Source organism: Myxocyprinus asiaticus, chromosome 42 (genome assembly GCF_019703515.2).
Source record: "Myxocyprinus asiaticus isolate MX2 ecotype Aquarium Trade chromosome 42, UBuf_Myxa_2, whole genome shotgun sequence".
NCBI lineage: Eukaryota > Metazoa > Chordata > Actinopteri > Cypriniformes > Catostomidae > Myxocyprinus > Myxocyprinus asiaticus.
Window position 1 is genome coordinate 23,940,955 of NC_059385.1, and position 20,852 is coordinate 23,961,806.

Sequence of the window (20,852 nt, forward strand, 5' to 3'; positions counted from 1 at the left end):
GAGTAGCAAATTTTATGCAAGTTTGCCAGAACTCTACATTTAAGCAACGTAGATTCAGCATAACGTAAGAGAAAAAGTTCTTAGTTAAAGCTAAAGTGTGTAATTTTTTCTGTTCAAATATTTTATCTTATCCCAGCTTACTATGCAGAGACAACTGTAAGTAAGCCATTTGTAGGTTTATTTTCTTGAAAACTGTAAACACTGTGTCTCTGAGCAACCCATTCAGCCTGACACAACAACACTTAATCAACCATTGGCGTGAGTTGGGGGCAGGACTACCCTTACAAAAAATCTAGAGTTCTGGCAAACTAGCTGCAAACCTGCCACAGATTTGCTGCAGATTTGCCATTCATTATTTTCACAGGCAAATAAGCTTGTGATTCGCCGCAGATGTTTGCAGCTCTTAGTGGTGAACCTACAGCAAACCTTTGGCAACAAAGGACAATTTACTGCAAGTTTGCCGAATGCTCATTTGCATGTGAAAATAGTCACTGGTGAATTTGTGGCAAGTTTGCAACAAATTTGCCATGATATCTAAATTTTTGTAAGGGTATCGGTTTGTTCGATCAACAGCAGTTGGAGGGAGGGGCGTATTTAAAAAACAAACGTTTATTTTTGCAATTACACTCGGTGGTGCATAAATTAGGCTACACACTTCAGCTTTAAGGCTCCAATACACTCACAGTGAATTTCTTTCTTTTTTGTTCAAAGATAAAAAGAAGTTTTAAAGAGTTGAGAAACTATTTACTGTTTGCGGACATTTGGACACCGCCCATGCCACTGGAACTGATGTTTAGAAGAGCATTTAAATATGAGATGCATGCTGTCTTGTGAACAGACTACATGTAAAACATTAACCAATGTGACATTTAAATATTTTAACAATCACATGCCTCATTCTTTGAATACAGTAGATTACACAAGGTCAGTAAAATAAACTGTTTTAACCACTCTGTGATGATTTCAAGTAATATATACAGAAGTTAATGTGTAATTTGTCATGTTTACATTCTACATTCATGGTGCTAATGCTAATACTATCACACTAAACGTGCTATACACTTTTTTTTTTTTTTTTTTATCAAAGACTTATATGACTAGAGTCTTAATCTCATGTGAGTGTACATTTTTTCAAAAATACCAGGCTATTCATTTATTTCTGTATAAAAGTTTAGCAATTAGCAAAAAATCACTGAGTGCACCTTTAATATTCTGCTGTTTTACAGCATCAGCAAGCAATAATATTGAACAACTGTATCACAATAAGAGTATCACACTGAGACTCCCTCCCAAGTACAACTTTATGAAAAATCATTATAATTATAGGTGCAATAAAAACAGGAAGTATGTGGGGCTGACAGCAGCTGATCTCTGGAGGCGAGAGGCAGCCGCTGGGGTCAGATTACCTCAGTGCTCATGAGAGAAAAAGAGTCTGGTTTAACTGTGAATCTACTGTCATACTCCATTCACTCATGCAACAGTTCATTCTCTAACTTAAGGACACAAACCAATACATTTACAATAAACAGAACCAAAAATTGTTAGCTTAATATTTTGGTTCTTAGGTTATTGTTTTGTTGAATTGTAGTGTTGACTACAGTATGAATTGTAGTGTTGAATACAACAAAGGACAGTGGTCATTTAGGCCATGACAAAAACGATATTGTGGAAGCTACATTGCAACTGTTGCCTGTCAAGCTACAAGCTACACATAATTTAAAGTAATTAAAGGTGCACTCAGTCATTTTTTCTTCATTATCAAAGTTTTGATAGCAAAAAAAAAAAAATTCTTGTAATGAATTGAGCACTCATATGACATAAAGTCTCCAGTCAAATCAGTAACTTTATAAAAGCTGTTTTATTCTACATGGAGAGGATCCCCTCATGCGGGCAGCCATGTTATGATCACAAGACCAGCTGAATACTACTGTTCATTGAAAAGAGTTGCTAGTTACTGGAAAAGCTATTCTGTTTCGAAAAAAGCTGAGCTACATTTCTGTCATGGTACTTAAAAAAATAAGAAAGTAGCATCACAACGTTTAGTTAGGTACTCACCAACACTAGTCAGAATAACCCAGAAAGGGTCATGTTACAGCAGAAATTGTTGCACAAGGCTTAGTGTGGTGCACAATGTGTTTCTCAGCAATTCCAGCTATCAAGGGCTACGACAGCCATGAAATGTTGCAGAATAATCAACAATCATAAATATACTGGAATAACCTGATTTCCTCTGAACTAATTATCTAAAATGATATCAGCTCTAAAAGCATCACCATAGACTGATGTAATGCTGAACTGGAAGAAATGCAGAAATAAGCTTATGCAAGCATTGAATATTTATGGCCATACAGAAACTGTGCTCTGCTTGCTAGAACTAGCTGAACGAGAAGCATTTGTTAAAGCATACTGTGCAGTTAAAGAACCATGCTCAAAAAAAAAAAAAAAAATAAATAAATAAATAAATCTACTTATTATTTTTGTCTTGTTTTCCAGTAAAAATATTTCTTAAAACATATTCTTAAAATTCTTAAAACAACATAAATTTACTTGAGAAGCAAAATGACATAAGATATTTTGTCTTGTTTCAGATAAATCTTTGTAACCATGCTTATAACAAGAAAAAACTACTTGCCAATGAGGTTAGAAAAAAAATGGATTCAAATGGAAAACAAGTTTATTTTTCTGACCCCATGGCAAATACATTATTCTTGTTTTTATATCTTCTGCCATTCTACTTCATTTTAAGGATGTTTAGATATATCTAAAAGAAAATATGACAAAAATAGTCTGTAAGAAAATAATTTTTTCTGTGCAGTTCACCCCAAAATGAAAATTCTGTCATTGTTTACTCACTTTCATGTTGTTCCAAACCATATGAGTTTCTTTGTTTCATGGGACTGAAAAGGTAATTTTTTGAAGAATATCCTGACCACACTTTGCCATATAATAATAGTGAAGGACCGGGTTGTTAAGCTCCAAAATGACAAAAAAGCATCACGAAATTATAATAAATATGGCCCTAATGACTTGTGTTCTATATTCCAAGACTTCTGAAACCATAAGATGGGGGATTGCGGTTGGATATGATGGAGTGAGGTCACGTTTCCCAAAGCTCCGCCGGGTAGCAGCAAAAGTTATTTAATCTAAAGCACAGTTTCACCTTATTTTATGGAAATTGCTACTTTAAAATATATGATTAGTATTTGTTGATCCCCGTTGCCCTTCCGAAGGACAATTAATGGCCGTAAACCATCTTTGTATGACTACCAAAACAAGCAGCAGATAAAGCCTTGGATTTTCCTGAGCCAGCTATCGCAGCCTGACACTGTTGGGAAATTCAGACATAATCATCCCCCGTGACCATACTCTTTCTCACGCTGCAATCTCTTTTGGCCATGGAGGAAGCTTGTATCATATCCCCCTCCGAAACAAAGAAGTGAGTAAACTGCAATGTTAAATAAGGATGCTACCTCCTTGTTGGCACCCCGGCTAACATTGTCCGCTAGCTAACATTACCGCTAACGGAGCTATTGTCATATATAATATATATCAGACTTTAATGGCTGATCTGTAAACCAAACATTTCTATCAGTCTATATTATCAGAAACATAAACAAAACCTTGGCCACCTGATAGATCGCTATAATGGGTGATAAGAAAGAAACCTCCTAGACTCGGTCTAAAAAAATCCTTATGGAGGCCGGCCTCGCTGGAGCCGCGACCTTGCCTAAGCAACCAAACCCGCAAAACGACTCGCCAAGTGGGGAGGATAATGGTGAAAGCCAGGGCATGCCACTCAACCATGGGACGTTCACCAAAGCACTTGAAGGACTGAAATGGGACATATATGATAAACTGGACTTTGATAAAAATGTATTAATTTTCCAAATGCTCTGTTCCGAAATGACTTTAATAAAAGAGGAGCTTAAATTAAATAAAGGACCTTGAGCTGCTCTCAGCAGCATAGTGGATGTTCTTAAAAGGCAAAGTTAAAAAACCTTTTTTTTTAAATCCACTTGATTTCTATGAAAGACACCGTAGGGCACAAACGGTCATGCTGCTTAGTTTAATGGCTCTGCTTCTCCTATTTATTTTGTTAATACTGGTAAACTGTGCTTTTATTCTATTCCTGCCGCTACCTCAACTTGATAGGAGCTTTAGTAGGCTACTAGGTCTTCTAGGTCACATTTTTTTTTCAAAGAATTACTCAACAACCTAACCTTAAAGGGCAGCCAGCTGGGAATATACTTAAGTTTTTTAGTTGGAAATACAAAGGATTAAACAAACCAATTAAGCGTGGTAGAGTGCTCCAACATCTCCTGCATTTGGAAGCTCAGACTGCATTCTTGCAGGAGACTCACTCTCAGACCACTATAGGTTGCAGAAGAGTTGGGTTGGCCAACTATTCGGCTTATCAAAGTAAGGCTAGAGGCGCTGCTATTCTAATACACAAATCTGTACCTTTTGTTCCCTCCAATGTCATCTCAGATGCCAATGGTAGATATATTATCATCACTGGAAGCATCTATAACAGTTGATTCTTGCCAACATATATGCGGCAAACTGGGATGACGATATCTTTTTTCGCACTTTTTTCTCTAGGCTCCCAGATATGACCTCACACCTGCTTGTCCTTGGGGGAGACTTTAACTGTTGGTTGGGTCCTTTAGACCGGTCCTCCGGTAAACTTAGTGATCCATCCAAAAGTTTTTAAAACTTTTCTTCAGGAATTCTCTGTTAGAGACTCCTGGTGTTTTTTTAAATCCAACAGGTGGGGAGTATTCATATTTCTCCCTTGTTCATCATACTTACACCAGCACTGATCACTTTTTTTAGACAACAGACTCATACCCTCTGTTCGCTCATGTTCACACAACTCCATTGTCATATCGGATCATGTCCCTCTGACCTTAGACTTAGCAGTAGAAGGAGGACCTGAGTCCTGCGCACCTTAGCATTTCAATCCACGCTTGCTGTCTGATGACAAATTTGTCTCATTCCTGACTGCTCAGATTGATTTCTTTAGTGCCACAAATGAGACACCTGGTGTCTCACCATCTCTTCTATGGGAGACCTTTAAGGTCTACATCAGGGAACAAGTTGTGTCATATACTAGTTCTGATAGGAAACAGAGGAAAAAGAGACTGTCTTAGCTGATGATTCAGATATCAAAGCTAGACAATATATATATGCAATTTCATCTTTCCCAATGGTATACAAGGATCGCCTCTCAATACAGGTGGAGTTTGATAGTTTGTCAACTGCTCAGGTTGAGGACATGCTTCTCAATTCATGATATACTCATTATGAGTATGGGGATAAGGCAAGTAACTTACTTTCCCACTAGCTTCACCAGACATCCTTGACCCATCACGAGTGTAATGACTGATCCTCAGCTAATTAATAATCAGTTTAGGGGCTTCTATGCCATTCTCTATACTTCCGAACAGTCAACTGACCCTTCAATCCTCAACTCATTTTTTAGTGCTCTTGCTGTCCCCACCATTGATACACATTCCAAGCTCCGATTAGAGGAGCCCATAACAGTTGAGGAGATTTCACGAGTGGTGGGGGCAATGCAGTGTTCTAAATGTCCCGGACCAGACGGGTTTCCTGACGAGTTTTACAAGAAGTTCATGGTTAAGATCCTGATCAACATGTTCACCTATTCATTGAACACCGCCTCTCTCCCTCAATCCTTATCTCAGGACTCTATTTCATTAATACTAAAAAAGAACAAAGACCCCCTTTCCTGTGGCTCCTACCGCCCAATTTTATGACATAACGTTGACTACAAAATATTAGCTAAGCTACTGGCTACGCGTCTAGAAATGGTCTCTACTTATCTATATCTCCAGGCCTGAAATATCAATACCTACTGTGCTTTCTGTTCTTAAATCATTTGGTCTTATTTCGGGCTACAAGCTGAATCTTAATAAGAATGAACTCTTCCCTTTAAATGCTGCAGCTCACAAATACCCTCTTCACACAATACCATTCAGAATAGTTCGGGACAATTTCACGTACTTGGGGGTTCAAGTCACTGCCAAATCTGATATCTGATATTAATCCTGTTTGTGACAGGTGTTGACTAGCTCCGCCTCTCTAGTTTGTGTGTTCTGGTCTTGCCCATCTCTCCATAACTACTGGTCCAGTATCTTTGAAACGTTATCAAGGGTACTTCATATGCCCTTAGATCCAGTTGCATTAACAGCACTCTTTGGGGTGTTACCGGATACAGTGGTCCTGATCATACGTAATGCAGACCTTGTGGCTTTCTTGACCCTATTGGTTAGACGACTGATATTAATTCGTTGGAAGTCATCTCCTCCATCCTATGAGGCCTGGATCAAAGATGTTCTTCATTTCAGTAAATTAGAAAAGATTAAGCATACACTGCGTGGGTCTACGGGTAAATTTTTTTAAAACATGGCAACCCCTCTTTCATCATATAAATACGTTACAGTTCCAGAGTGTACCTCAGTGATGCTGGCCACTGATTATTTTTATTTTTTATCATCTTTATTATTCTTTCTGTTTAATCTTGCTCCTTTGACTATTCAATACCAATCGGTAGCTCTAATAGTATTTATTTTGTAATTCATCATGAAGACTATGTTTCTTGTTTGTACGATTTGTGTGTGTGTGTGTGTGTGTGTGTGTGTGTGTGTGTGTGTGCTTGTGTGTATGTGTATGTAACTACTGTTTTTGTTTTTAATATAATTTCTGTATTTTCTGTATGTGTGTTCAAAAAAGATGTTGAAACAATTTAACAAACTCTGTTTACAATGTGAAAAAAACACTAATAAAAAGAGTTTGGGGAGGGGGGGGAATAAACCATAAGATAGCTTTATTTGAGGAACAGACCGTGGTTAAGTTGTTATTCATCTAGGATGAAGCATCTTCATCTACCCAAGCTCCCTTAGCGTGTTCATGAGCGAAGTAGCTATGTCTGATTCACAAACTAATCAAAATTTATGAATCGATGAATCCATTTCACATCCACTTCAAATCTGACTGATCCAGTTCTACAGTTCAAATCATCGACTGAATAGCCCACTTGGGGTGGAGATTATCAGTAAACAATGACATAAATTTCGGTCTGGGTTGGGTGAACTGTCCCTAACTGAAAAAAACAAAAAACTCACAAACCTCCACCAGTGGTGTAGCCCAGGGCTGGCCTGGGCCCACCCAAATTAGACATAATACCACCCAGAATGTTAGAGATTTTTTTTTACTTCAAAAATATAATTTATAAATGAGTTTTAAAAATGCATGAAATCTGATTTCTGAAAGTGTGAGGGCTGTTTGAATGTGCTGCTTCTCTGTTGTTATGGAAAAGTTTATAAAATGTATTTTTTTTTTTTTTTTTTTTTTTATTGTGCGAAAACTTGGCCCATCCATTTCTATTGAGGCTAAGCCCTTGACCTCCACATACCTTCCTTTTATATGTGTCTTATTTTGCTTTGACTTTGGCCTGTCAAATCCTGCCACACATATTTCTGCAATAATCTTTCTAAGAGCAGATTTCTGTGTGTGACATATCTTGGAGATGTTGTCTCTCTCTGTGCGACTGGTCTAGGAAAATGTAATCTCTCCGCTGAAACTAGGCCATGGCGTGATTTCACATTTGTTACACCGCCAATAGCACAGAGCCTGTCACAAAGAGCATCCATTTATTATGCTGTCCCTCAGGCACTCACTTCAGTTCTAACACATCACCTTTAGAGCTCATCTACTCCACTCGAAGGTACATATTTCATTATGAATGTAGTGTCAGGCCCACATCATAGTGAGGGAGTCATATCCTTTACCAATACATAGTTTGGCATGCTTTTAATAATAGATATCATAATGCATTCAAAATGCTGTCAGACTGTAGAACAAGGTATTATGCAAGGATGTGCAAAAATGACATGCTGGTAGTTTTTTTTTTGTTTTTGTTTTTGTTTTTTGGCATGCTTAACTGTGACGGTTTGACTAAAGCTTTGATTGAATTGTAGCCCACAGCATCTGGAGCTTTAATAATGAAGTAGATTTTTACATTTTTTAACAAAAATAAAAGTGCTGTGTTTCTGAGTGGTTGTTAGCATGTTGCTGTTCTGTTGCTAGGATGTTGCTCTGTGGTTGTTTGGGTGATCTAAATGGTTGTTTAGTGGCCTTGCTAATGGCCTTGCTTGTTATACTAGGGCTATGTCATTTTTGAGCTGTTTCGAATGGTTGTTAGCATGTTAGCTCAATGGTTGTTAGAGGTTGTTATACTAGCAAGCACAACCACCCTTATACAAATTGAGAGATAATTTTCACATGCAAATGAGCTTTACAGGAAACTGTCCATTGTTGCCAAAGGTTTGCCAGAGGTTCACTACTACCGGTGAAGAGCTGCAAACTTCTGGCAAACATTTGCGGCGAATCACAAGCTCAATTGCATGTGAAAATAACAAGCAGCAAATTTGCGGCTAGGTGTGCTATGTATGTGTGTCAACAGAGCAGCACCATTCACTAATGCGCTGCACATCTATACTATATATTTACTTATTAAACACAGCCTTTTGCGATTCACAGAGCTATCACATGTCTGCAAGTGGCTTCCCTTTCAAAAAATCTAGAGTTCCGGCAAACTAGCTGCAAACATGTCACAAATTTGCTGCATATTTGCCACTCATTATTTTCACATGCAAAATAGCACGTGTGATTCACCGCAAATATTTGCCAGAAGTTTGTAGTGGTGAACCTGCAGCAAACCTTTGGCAACAATGGACAATTTGCCACAAGTTTGCCGCAATGCTCATTTGCATGTGAAAATGATCAGTTGTGAATTTGCGGCAAGTTTGCTCGTCGGACATACCCGATCCATCTAAAAATGTCAGTATTGGATCGGTGCATCCCTTATGAATTCCAAAAATGTCATAAATTACCATTGCCATAAATAACTCATCCTCATATGCACTATGAGAGAGGCTCGTTCACAGTGGCTCATGTGACTATACTAGAACTTAAAACAACCAAGATGCTAAAAACACCCTTACAAAAAATCTTAAGTTCTGACAAACTTGCCTCAAATTTCCCATTCATTATTTTCACATGCAAATTAGCAAATGTTTGTCAGACGTTTGCATCTCTTCACCAGTAGCGGTGAACCTGCAGCAAACCTTTGGCGACAATGAAGAGTTTGCCGCAAAGCGCAGTTGCATGTGAAAATGAGTGGTGAATTTGCAGAAAATTTTAGATAAGTTTGCCAAAACTCTCGATTTTTGTAAGGGAGAACTCAAAGTCTCGTGTGAACGTGTGTACCCTTGTGTATAAGCTTCTCTCTTGCACTCATGAACGTGGAACGGATGTCAAGATATTCACCCAAAATTACTTAAATTCTGTGTTGTTTCTCACCAAATCCTATTGTATGTCTTCAGAAGACTTGGAATATGACACATGAATCGCATGGACCTATTATGATACTTTTTGGTCTTTTTGTAAGCTTTACAGTGAGGCATTATCCACTGCCATTGTATTGAAAAGACCGAGAAAGTCATTACAGTTACACAGGGAATATTATCATCAAGGGTTTTTATAACTTAAAGGGTTTGTTGCAACTGGACACAGGCCTTGCATTGGAATGTGCAGAATCAGAGCACCTGCTGGTCTGAGTCAGTTATTTCCACCATGACAGTAAATAAACAGTCCACCTGCTATCCGTTAGCTTTGTGGTTGGAGGCTTAGGGAAAGGGAGAGTAAAAGGGGTGGTATCTCTTGCTTCAGGGAAGGACATTCAGCTTGCATCTGTTTCCGTTTTACACCCTGCCTGCCTCTGCTGGTGTGTCAGAGAACAAACGTGTGTGTGAGCTTTGTGCAGTGGATCACCTTCTTGGCTGACCTAAATCTATGATTGCAGGAAGATGCAGGTGACAAGGGAGCCCATGGTGGGACAGGTTTATGATGGAGAAGGTTAGATTTTTGATGCAAACGAAGATCTGCTCAGTGCTTGTCCAGTCCAGTGTGAAAGGTGTGTGTATGTGAGAAGCAGAATTGTGTAATGTGAAGTATATTGTAGTGAAGTATATTGTGGCTAACAGAGGCTGGCTGTGCTAATGACCATGTCTGATTGTGTTTAGCTTGACTTTTCTCAACTTTGTGTGTACATAAAGTTAATTGGATGAGTTGGAATTGCATGAGTTTGTGATGAGCTTGCACATGTGCTAACCATTTGTTTATTCTGCATGTGTATTAAGTATTCGTTTGTTGAAATTGTTTTTATTGTACACAAGAGTATCCTCATGTTGATCCTTTAAAAAACACTAATATCTGTACAGATTCATTACATATTTAACCATTTCTTTAAGGACTTACCCAAATATTCCAAATGTAAAACTAATAGTGTAATAGTGTAAATGTTTGTTCAAGCATCCTGACCAGCCTGGCATAGCAACTCTGGCTCAACCAGTTGTGTGAGTTTTAGGCTGTACTATATTTTTGTCCAACCAATGACAGATGGAGGGAGTGTTTGGAAAGCTATGGTCACCATGTCTCCTAAAAAGTTACCTGTGAAGCGGTACCCTTTTAAAGGGATATTTCATCCAAAAATAATTATTCTCTCAATTACTCACCCTAATGCCGTCTCAAACTTGTATTACTTAGCTTCTTCTTCAGAACACAAACAAAGATATTTTGAAGGATGTTTTATGTGTTTTTGTCCAAACAGTATAATTCAATGGGGTCCAAAATCTTCAAGCTCCAAAAAAGACATATAAGGCAGTATAAAAGTAATCCATATGACTTGAGTGGTTTAATACATGTCTTCTGAAGGGATACAATGCAACAACTTATTGATGTATAATGATGATACGAGGATTGAGTACCTGGAAAACGCTTGCAGTGTAAAAAAATAAAAAAATAAATCAACTTGAAGCCTGCACTGTGTTCCAATCATGCCAGATGTAAAGTTTTATAAAGACTGAAATATTGATCTATCTCACCCAAAGTGGTCGTATTACTTCAGAAGACATGGATTAAACCACTCATAGTCATATGGATTAGTTTTACACTACATTTATGTCTATTTTGGAGCTTGAAAGTTTTGGACCTCATTGACTTTGTATGGATAAAAACACCTCAAACATCCTTCAAACTATCTTTGTTGGTGTTCCGCGGAAGAAAGTCATAAAAGTGTGAAACTGCATGAGGGTGAGTAAATAATAAGAGAATGATCATTTTAGGGGAACTATCCCTTTAATTTCATGGGAACTAGTCCGGACCGCTCCAGAGGAGAAATTCATTCTCTTTTTTACTTGCCCTTGTCTCTGATTTATGATATCTATCATCTCGTTTTTTTTTACCTGCAGGAACGTGGGCCTGTAGCTGCCTCACTGGCTTATGTAAGCAGGAGGATCTAGTACACAGAAGCCTGAAGCAGTCCACTAGAACAAAGGTCTGACATTCCAGAGGAGAGAAAGTGAGTGAAGACAACTAAAGGACGGGAGAGGTTATCAACAGATGAATCAGTCACAGAAATACAGTGAAGCACACCAGACACCATGAGGGAGGACAGCAAAGGGATTTTATGGTTTCGGCCTTCTCTACCTGAACACTGACAAGTTCAATTGAAGTCCAACTTGCTCAGGGGAGAGTCCCCTAATATGAACCCCAAGACCTTGGGATATAAAAGGCAACCACGCCCTTATGCCAGGGCCTGAGTGGGTCTTCCACCATGTCATGGTAGCATTGTACGGCAAAATATCAAACCTTGAAAAAAATCCAAGACAATTGCTAGACTTGGGACGATGCAAGTAGTGTAAATCTAATCGGAAATGTTTAGATTTTATGTTTCCAACTAAATATTCCTCTGTCATCATTCCGACTCTATTAACATAACCTTTTTACATTGCATACTTTGTTTTTACTGTCCATTGTCCCACTCCCTGAGATTACCAACTCGGTGCAAGTCCAGGTGCAGCAAATCATGGGGTGCCGGCAAAGTTCAGAGGAGAAAGAGGCCGCCCGGCGCTCACGGCGCATCGATCGTCACCTTCGCTCAGAAAGCCAGCGGCAGCGGCGTGAGATCAAACTCCTGCTGCTGGGCACCAGCAACTCAGGCAAGAGCACCATCGTAAAGCAAATGAAAATCATCCACAGTGGTGGATTCAACCTAGAGGCCTGCAAGGAGTACAAGCCCCTCATCCTCTACAATGCCATCGACTCACTCACCCGCATCATCCGTGCCCTTGCTACCTTGAAGATCGACTTCCACAACCCTGATCGGGCTTACGATGCGGTGCAGCTATTCGCCCTCACCGGCCCTGCTGAGAGCAAAGGCGAGATCACGCTGGAGCTCCTGGGGGTGATGAAGCGCCTGTGGGCTGACCCAGGGGTCCAGGAGTGCTTCTGCCGCTCCAATGAGTATCACCTAGAGGACAACACGGCCTATTATCTGAATGACCTGGACCGCATTTCTGCGTCAGAGTACATTCCGACTGTTGAGGACATTCTGCGCTCACGTGACATGACCACTGGCATTGTGGAGAACAAATTCACCTTCAAGGAGCTTACCTTTAAAATGGTAGATGTGGGAGGCCAGCGTTCAGAGAGGAAGAAGTGGATCCACTGTTTTGAGGGTGTGACTGCCATTATATTCTGTGTGGAGCTCAGTGGCTATGACCTCAAGCTTTATGAAGACAACCAGACGGTAAGATCACAATTATGCATACTGGCTAGAGATATTTAAAGTCCCAGTGTTTCAATACCAAGTTGAAAATAAAAAAATAAAATGTTACGATACCAGTTTTTCTACAGTAGTACAGAGTTCTGACTCAATTTGGTACCTTTTCAGACTGGTGGGGTTTGGAGTCAATTAAAAAAAGAATTGATTGTTCGATTCCGAGGCATTGAGAATCAAATATGGAGCTTATTTTCTGACAATTTTAAATAAATGACTACTAGTTCTTTTTGACCACAGATGACTACGGTTTCTTTTTCAAATTCGACCTTTTCATTTTAATAATGGTAGTCTCACCTCAAGATTAAAGTGAAAACGGAATGTCCAATCATCAATTGCATATTAGTTTTAATTTTGTCAGGCACAATACATTGTCACTGGAAAAATTAAAATTGAAATTTAATTAATAATTTTGGCACATGCTTTGCAGACACTTTGTGAAAATGAAATGGTTAATGGGGTTTTAATTTTCATCATTTTTAATTTGTTTAAAATTGGCTGGAAAAAAAAAAAAGCTCCGTAATCGAAATAATCAAATAATCCATAATCAAATTTAGTTCCAAACCCATGTGTTAGGCAGTAGGTGAGTATATGACAAAGTCTTTTTAGTAAGTCGGTTCACTCAGCGGACATCTTTGGAATGCTCTCAGGCAGCTATTTTTCTACATAAACAAGCGGCATGCCAGTGCAGCTCCTATCTACTTGAATGGGGAAAGACCGAAATCTCCAAAACGGTTGGTCAAGATTATGATCAAAGAACATATTTCAAATCAGCAGTAAAATATGTCAACACTGGTATCATAAATTGTGATTCTTTATCTCAGATTATGCTAAAAAATGAATTTCCCGGCTTGTAGCCTATAGCTAATGCGCATGTGCATTCTCGAGTTGATTGACAGGCGATGTCTGTATCTCAATGGTGATTGGCTCTTTTTCCTGTAAGATGGGACTTCCTTTCTACATTCGTTGATCATGGGCGTTCCAATTTCTCCCATTTATTTTAACAGAAGTGACCTGTCTCTGCTAAATAATCTCTGGTATACAGTATGATGACAAAATTTTCATTTTTGGGTGAACTATTCCAAGCACAATGGTTAGTTATGTCTTGAATGAATGTAAGTGATTGTAAAATAAGTGGGACAAAACATGAATGCGTCAAAATATCAGACCTGTGAATTAATCCTCGCAGTGTAAATGCAGCCAAATAGACCTGCAGCTGTCAACTATGTTGTTAATATTAATGCTGTTAATATCATTTGTTCAGCTTGTAATTAGCTTATTTATTCTTTGTTTTGTTTCAGACTGTTTACTTAATTGTGTAGAACTTGAAGGCTACATGCAATTGTTTTAATTTGACATGTTTAATAGCATAATTAGTTTTTGCTGTAATATTGTATTTGGTATCCTCAAATTTGACTGGCCTTGGTATCGACTACTGCAGACTTTTAACCTTGAAAACCCTAGTTCTGGCCATTGGTGCGGCCAGATAATGCAAGCAGGGATACATGAACCCCATGTTATCTATACTAGGCTATGTACTCTCTACAGTAAGACAGTGCATCTTGTCAGTGTCGCTGACAAACAAACTGCTTTTATCATCTCAGTTCTTCATTTTCTTGTGGGACACAAACTTGCAGTTACATTCAAGCTATTCAGAGACCCAACAGTACCCTTGAATTAACAGCAAATTATATTTACATTTACTGTGTAAACCTGATTTTATTTGCCTCTGACATTAAATATGTGTTGACGGTGAGATACGGAATTAACTTTCTAAATGGTCGTCTTGCCGCATACATTCTCTCACCATATGGCAAGGCTAATTGCTTACCAGCATGTTCAAAGACTGCATACCTGTGTGTGCTAAGCTAAAACTTTTCTTTCGACTTACAACAAGAACTTCCAAGTAGTGCATTAGACTGGAATATCAATTAGAGTTGGGGAGTTAAAAATAAAGTTGTTCTGCGAGTCTTGGGGTATGGCAATGTACCGGAGTGTTAATTGAGTTCACAGTACAAGGTATCAGGGTGTACTCATGAGAATTATCAGATTTAGCACTGGGGGAAATCGCTGATGTGATGGGGGTTCAGACACGTTTTTTAGTATGTCTTTAGCTTGAGAGTTTGCAAGAAAAAGGAAGTAACAAGTCAAAGAGGAAGTGTGGAAACTGGGAGAAGGAATTAAAAGTCTTGCTCCCAGTGTTCAAAAAAGGAGTGCCGCTTGGGGTATATTGACGGCTCAGGGGGCGAGCCTCCTCCAATAGCTTATGCAGATTTGATGTCTTATCTGCTTTGAAAACTGTTGCAGAAGTTAGAGACAATCTAATATGATTTAGTTTCAACCAAGTTGTGTAGATCACTTTCATACCAAATTTTGATAAAATTATGTAAATCATTTTAAATATCATTTAAGTAAACTTTGAAATCAAAATAGGGTTATATTTACTTTCTTAAAGCTGAAGTGTGTACATTTATTGGTCTTAAAATAAATTCGCCTCTCCTAGCTTATTATGCAGAGACAACTGTTAAGTAAGCAAATTGTAGGTTCATTTTCTCAAAAACTGTAAACGCAGTGTCTCTGTGGCACTCATAACAATTTCTCTGTTTGCTTTGAGCAACCCGTCCAGACCGACACAACAACATTGACTAAACTAATAGAATGAGCTGTGGGCGGGACTGTCTGTTTGTTTGATCCATGACGGGGTGTATTTGGAAGGTTGTTTGAAAATGTGTTTTATTTTGTGTTTGCAATTCTGTTTGGTGGTGCTAGTGGTTCTGCAATTACACATTTCAGCTTTAATGCACCCTTCAACTTTAATGTTTGTGGTCTAATTGTGCATGGTTCAGTGAACATTATTTTAAGGAAAAACATTTGTCTTCATAATCCTTCATCAAAATGTAATATCATTTTCGTTTCGAGTCACCAAGCCCACATATCTTCCTTCAACCACCTGGCTCAATTCTGGTATGTAATGTCCATTTTCACATCATCCATTAAATTCCCTGATGTATACAATCAAATCCCGCCCTACATTTTTCTCATTGAATATTCTCTTTCACTTGGAAATGCATCAGATTATGGAAATAAAATGGGTTGCGAACTCTATTTAACTTTGACTTTTGAAAACATGCAATGTCTTAATTTTAAATAGTTCTGTCCTGTTAAAAAGACAGATGTTGTTGTTAGGCTAGACACAATGGGCATCAGTAGTCTGTAAAGTTATTAGATTAAATTCTACATGTCTCTTCCCAAAGCTCTTCTTCCCTGAAAAGCTGAAAATACCAGCTAAGACCTGCATATATTTCAATACTGGTCCAAGCTGATTTATGCTTCTTTAATGTTGGTCAAGCAGGTTGTCCATAGTTTTCACCACCAAAAAATACTAGTCAGGCTTGCTAGTCAAGTTAGCCAAAAAAAACTCAGTAGGGGCACCAGTATATCAGCATCCAAAACACAACATATGCTGCGTTAAAAAAAAAAAAAAAAAAAATCTGGTCTACATGGGGCCTCACAAGATTAATATACATACGCTAGAGTGTGTTTGAGCTCTGAAATCAGGGTCTGTGGTGAGCCTCTGAATTAAATTACTCAACAAGCACTCAACTCAGAACTGCGATACCACTTTTGTGCTGCCAATCTGCTCTGGTTCTGCCAGAACTGACCAGAATTTCTAAAATGACATGCGCATTAACTCACTCACGAGCATCAGACGAGGTAAGAGGGATCAGTGCGGTCTCTGAATGATTGAGTCAGAGTGGCAGCAAAGGGTTTTAAGCAATGCTCTGTGGTCTTGAAAAAGTCTGTCTGAATGGGCTGTCAGCCAGACAGACAGACAGACAGACAGAGAGAGAGAGAGAGAGAGAGAGAGAGAGAGAGAGAGAGAGAGATGAGCATAATAAGAGAAGTAGAGTGATGATGCTCCAAAGAATGTTGTTGATGAAAACATTGGTGACTCTTGAAGATGTGTTAAAAAGAAAATGTTGACTAAGATAACATTGTCGGATTAGGGACACTAAAAGCTTTTGTGCTGCAATACTGTGTCTAGACAACTGCTATACACGTAGGATATTTGAATGCATTCGGAGGTGCACTCAGTAATTTATTTTCTCATTTAAAAGTTTTTAAGATAACACTTTCTATGAAGCCTGTATTTATAATGCATTATAAGGGTATTCTTAACGCATTATAATGTGTGCATAATGCCTTATAATAAACCTTATAGTATGTTGTATTGTCTCATAAATAATTGTAACAACAGTTATAATATGATATAATACTTACCTTTTTATGGTTATAACTTTTAAGAGTATACTGCATTATAACACATGATCAACACCATGTTTTATCCACATTTATTTAAAGTTATAATGCATTATAGGACTCATAGTTATAATGTATTATAAGTTTCATATTTTGAGATTGTTTATTTAAGTTCAAAACTTGCACAATATCTTCCTTCAACTTATGAGTGGTCTTTTACCGCTTTAAGTCAAATGACAAATGCAATGTTTTCTTGTAAACATCCAAAAGGCTTTATAATGTGGTCATTATCATTTATAAATCGTCTTTGTCTTCTTTAAATAAAGTAATAAAAGCTACTGCAGTCTTCTTTTAAACAGCCATAAGATATTATGAAGTGGTTATAAGACACATTTGCTTTGAAAACGTTTATTGTAATACTTAGAAAATAAAATATAATAAAATCAACAAAACCATATAGCATCATTTCAGGTGTAAAAGAGCTATCAGCTTAAACTTGCTTACATTAAAATGAACATAGGCCTCAGAGGAAACACTCAATAAGCAAAGTAACAGCTCACAAAAGAATAAATTATGGATTTTTACTCATTTGGGTTCTGAGAATGTACAAAGTCACAAGAATGTTTATTATAAGGCATTATGCATACATTATAGTGCATTAAGAATGCCCTTATAATCCATTATAAATACAGGTTTCATCATGTGTTATAGTGCATCATAATCTTAAAAGTTATAACCACAAATAGGTAAGTATTATATCATATTATAACTGTTGTTACAATTATTTATGAGACAATACAACATATTATAAGGTTTATTATAAGTCATTATGCATGTATTATTATGTGTTAAGAATCCACTTATAATGCATTATAAACACATACTTCATTCATTCTACCAGTCAGTCAAATCAGTAACCTTATAAAAGCTGTTTTATTCTACATGGGGCAGGGGTGCTTAATGGGGCAGCCATGTTAGAATCACATGACCAGCTGAAAACTACTTGCTTAATCTCAGTAACTGCCCTGTTATTGGACACTTTTACTCATGGATTAAATTAATCCTGGTTTACTGTGTATTGTGAATTTCTACAATGGCGTCAGTAACTGAAAACTACTGCGTTTTAATAATGAAGCATCCAGGCCACTAGGCGTCAGTGTAAATATTTCAACATACATCAAAAAATGACTGAGTGCACCTTTATACAAATAGTGTTAACTCAAAATTGTTTTATTTTTATATATATATATATATATATATATAAACATTTTTATATATATACAATTTTGCTGCTTCTTTAGTTTAGTTCCTTCCTAATACAACACAATTCTTGAACATTTTGTCACAATATAATTTTATTGCATGAAATCAATTTAAACTTGTAAAATGGAAGTTTAAGGTGCACTCAGTAACTTTTTGTTTGTGTCATCTTGGACACAAAGGTTTTCAGTTACCGATGCCATTGTAGAAATGCACTATTCATAGTCAGCCAGGATTAATTTAATCCATTGTTTAATCTCAGTTACTGAGATTAAACTAGTAGTATTTTGATGGTCATGTGATCCTAACATGGCAGCCCCCGTGAGAGGACCCTCCCATGTAGATTTAAACAGTTTTGAAATCTCATATGAGTGGTCATGAATTTATACCTATCTTTCAAAAAAAAAAATTCTTAAGGAGTAAAACTTTTTAAATGAGGAAAAAATGCCTATCCAGACTGCTGGAAATTGATGCAGGTGCTATTTTTAGTTTTTAAAGATCATCCATCCATGTCTTTTTTTTTTTATTATTAAAAACTTTACAACTTAAAATATGGTTATTTCTTTATTTCTTGTTGTATGCCAGATGGTAAAATGGTGGTGGAAAAAGCCAAATATTGTAAAGATCTATTGAAAATGTCTTATATTATGAAGTAATGTATTGTAGAAATATAAATATTAACTACATTAAAGTAGAGTGACACCAATAGAGGGGTTTCATACATTGCATGGTGGTGCAGGTTTGAGTCCTGCTCAGTCATTTTCATTGTTACTTCGTAGTAGGCAAAACTAAATTAATTAAAGCTTTTAGGACAAGACTAGAACTAATCAGAGAACTTTTGTTTGTTTGTTTGTTTGTTTTTTCAAAAAAACAAATTTTATTCTGTGGAAAATGTTTCCTTAATTGAAATAAATTAATTGAACGTTGAGTATTTTGCATAGAATGAAAACCCAGAATGAAAAATACAGTTACATGAAACACGTTTGTAAGATGTTACAAGGCAAGTTTTTCCATAATACTGCAAAACTCGGTACCTTCCAAGATAATGAACTACCTACGTGTCCGTGCTCTTGCAAGTCTCATTTCCAGCTGTCATGAGTTTAGCAAAAAGCAGTTTCATTCAGGTCTTAAGTGGATTGATATTTACTAGGTTGTGTTTGAATAGAATTCCAGGAAACATTTTAGTTAAAGCATTAAATCTCACCAAATGATTTGCACCATCCTGCAATGCCTGACGTCTCGAGTTTGCTAAAGCTAACAAAACTGAAAACAAGCACTGAAGTTTAAATGTTCCTTAAGCAATTGTTTAGCAATTACATATTTGTTAGTTCTACAATTTTGCTCAACTTAAACCACTCCCTCTCTCCAAAACTCCATTCTCCAAAGACATATCAGCCAATCCGATACCTGCAATCCAAACGCAGATTCATAGACAGAGAGTGTTTCTGATAGGCTAGTTTTTGATTAGCTTATTATTAAAATAAAATAAATAACACAGGCCGGCCCCCTGACTCTTTTTTTTTTTTTTTTTTTTGCTGTTTAAAAGCTTAAGGCTGTTACAGAGGACATCTGTTTCAGTGATATTTTTCAGGTTATAGGGACATTTTAGCTCTGTTCCAAAACCTAATGCCTGTCTACATAGGCAGCTCCCTTTTAAAGGGTTAGTTCACCCAAAAATGAAAATTCTCCCATCATTTACTCACCCTCATGCAATCCCTGATGTGTATGACTTTCTTTCTTCTGCAAAACACAAATGAAGATTTTTAGAAGAATATCTCAGCTCTGTAGGTCCATACAATGCAAGCAAATGGTGACCAGAACTTTGAAGCTCCAAAGAGCACATAAAGGCAGCATAAAAGTAAACCATCACACTCCAGTGGTTTAATCCATGTCTTTAGAATTGATATGATAGGTGTGGGTGAGAAATAGATCAATATTTAAGTAATTTTTTACTATAAATCTCCACTTTCACTTCCATATACTTCTATTTATTTATTTTTTTTGGTGATTCACATTCATCACCACCTATTGGGCAGGGCTGGTCAAAGGTGGAGATTTATTGTAAAAAAGGACTTAAAATTTCCCTTTGTCACAAGGGAAGGTTCACGCTGGAGCAGATGCAAAAATGTGCTCGTCAGTGAGTCGACATAATTTGGCCTATCCTAGGGTACAAGAACTCTCAGAAACAGCATGCCGACTTCCCTTGTGATCATGTTGTTAAAGCAGCATCCTATCTGTCAAGGAACCACATGAGAGATTTGGAATGCTTTAGATCGACAGCAACTCTGTGTGCCACGTTAGAATATTGCTTCTGTAAGGCTAACTGCATGACACTCAGCACATTCACATATTAGGTAATCAATTTTCAAATACACTGACTTGTGTACATGTCGGGAGTGCACCTTTTAGAGCAATATTTAAATAAAAATAGCTTACGACACAGATAGACCATACAGTATGGTCAGTTACTTTCAAGTAATTTTTATCTGAACACCCTAATGAAATAAATAAAACAAAAGTAAACACATTTGTATAAAACAAATCTCTTCTGTAATCCCACAGTCCCTCATTAAGGGAAACACATATTCCCGCACATCTGGCACAAAAGATTTCCAGTAATACACCA

General features: G+C 37.4%; 1 protein-coding gene across 3 annotated transcripts in view; it reads left to right on the forward strand.

Annotated features, from left to right (window-relative positions):
* LOC127432767 (guanine nucleotide-binding protein G(z) subunit alpha-like) overlaps positions 1 to 20,852 on the forward strand; it is a 65,631-nt gene that overhangs the window by 27,166 nt on the left and 17,613 nt on the right. For 2 of the 3 annotated variants that reach the window (XM_051684178.1, XM_051684177.1), the window contains one exon: positions 11,337 to 12,676. In XM_051684178.1, the coding sequence (XP_051540138.1) occupies positions 11,954 to 12,676 (723 nt within the window). In that variant the 5' untranslated portion in view covers positions 11,337 to 11,953. Of the gene's footprint in view, positions 1 to 9,832; positions 9,943 to 11,336; positions 12,677 to 20,852 lie in introns of those variants that run through there. The other variant, XM_051684179.1, reaches the window with a different exon arrangement.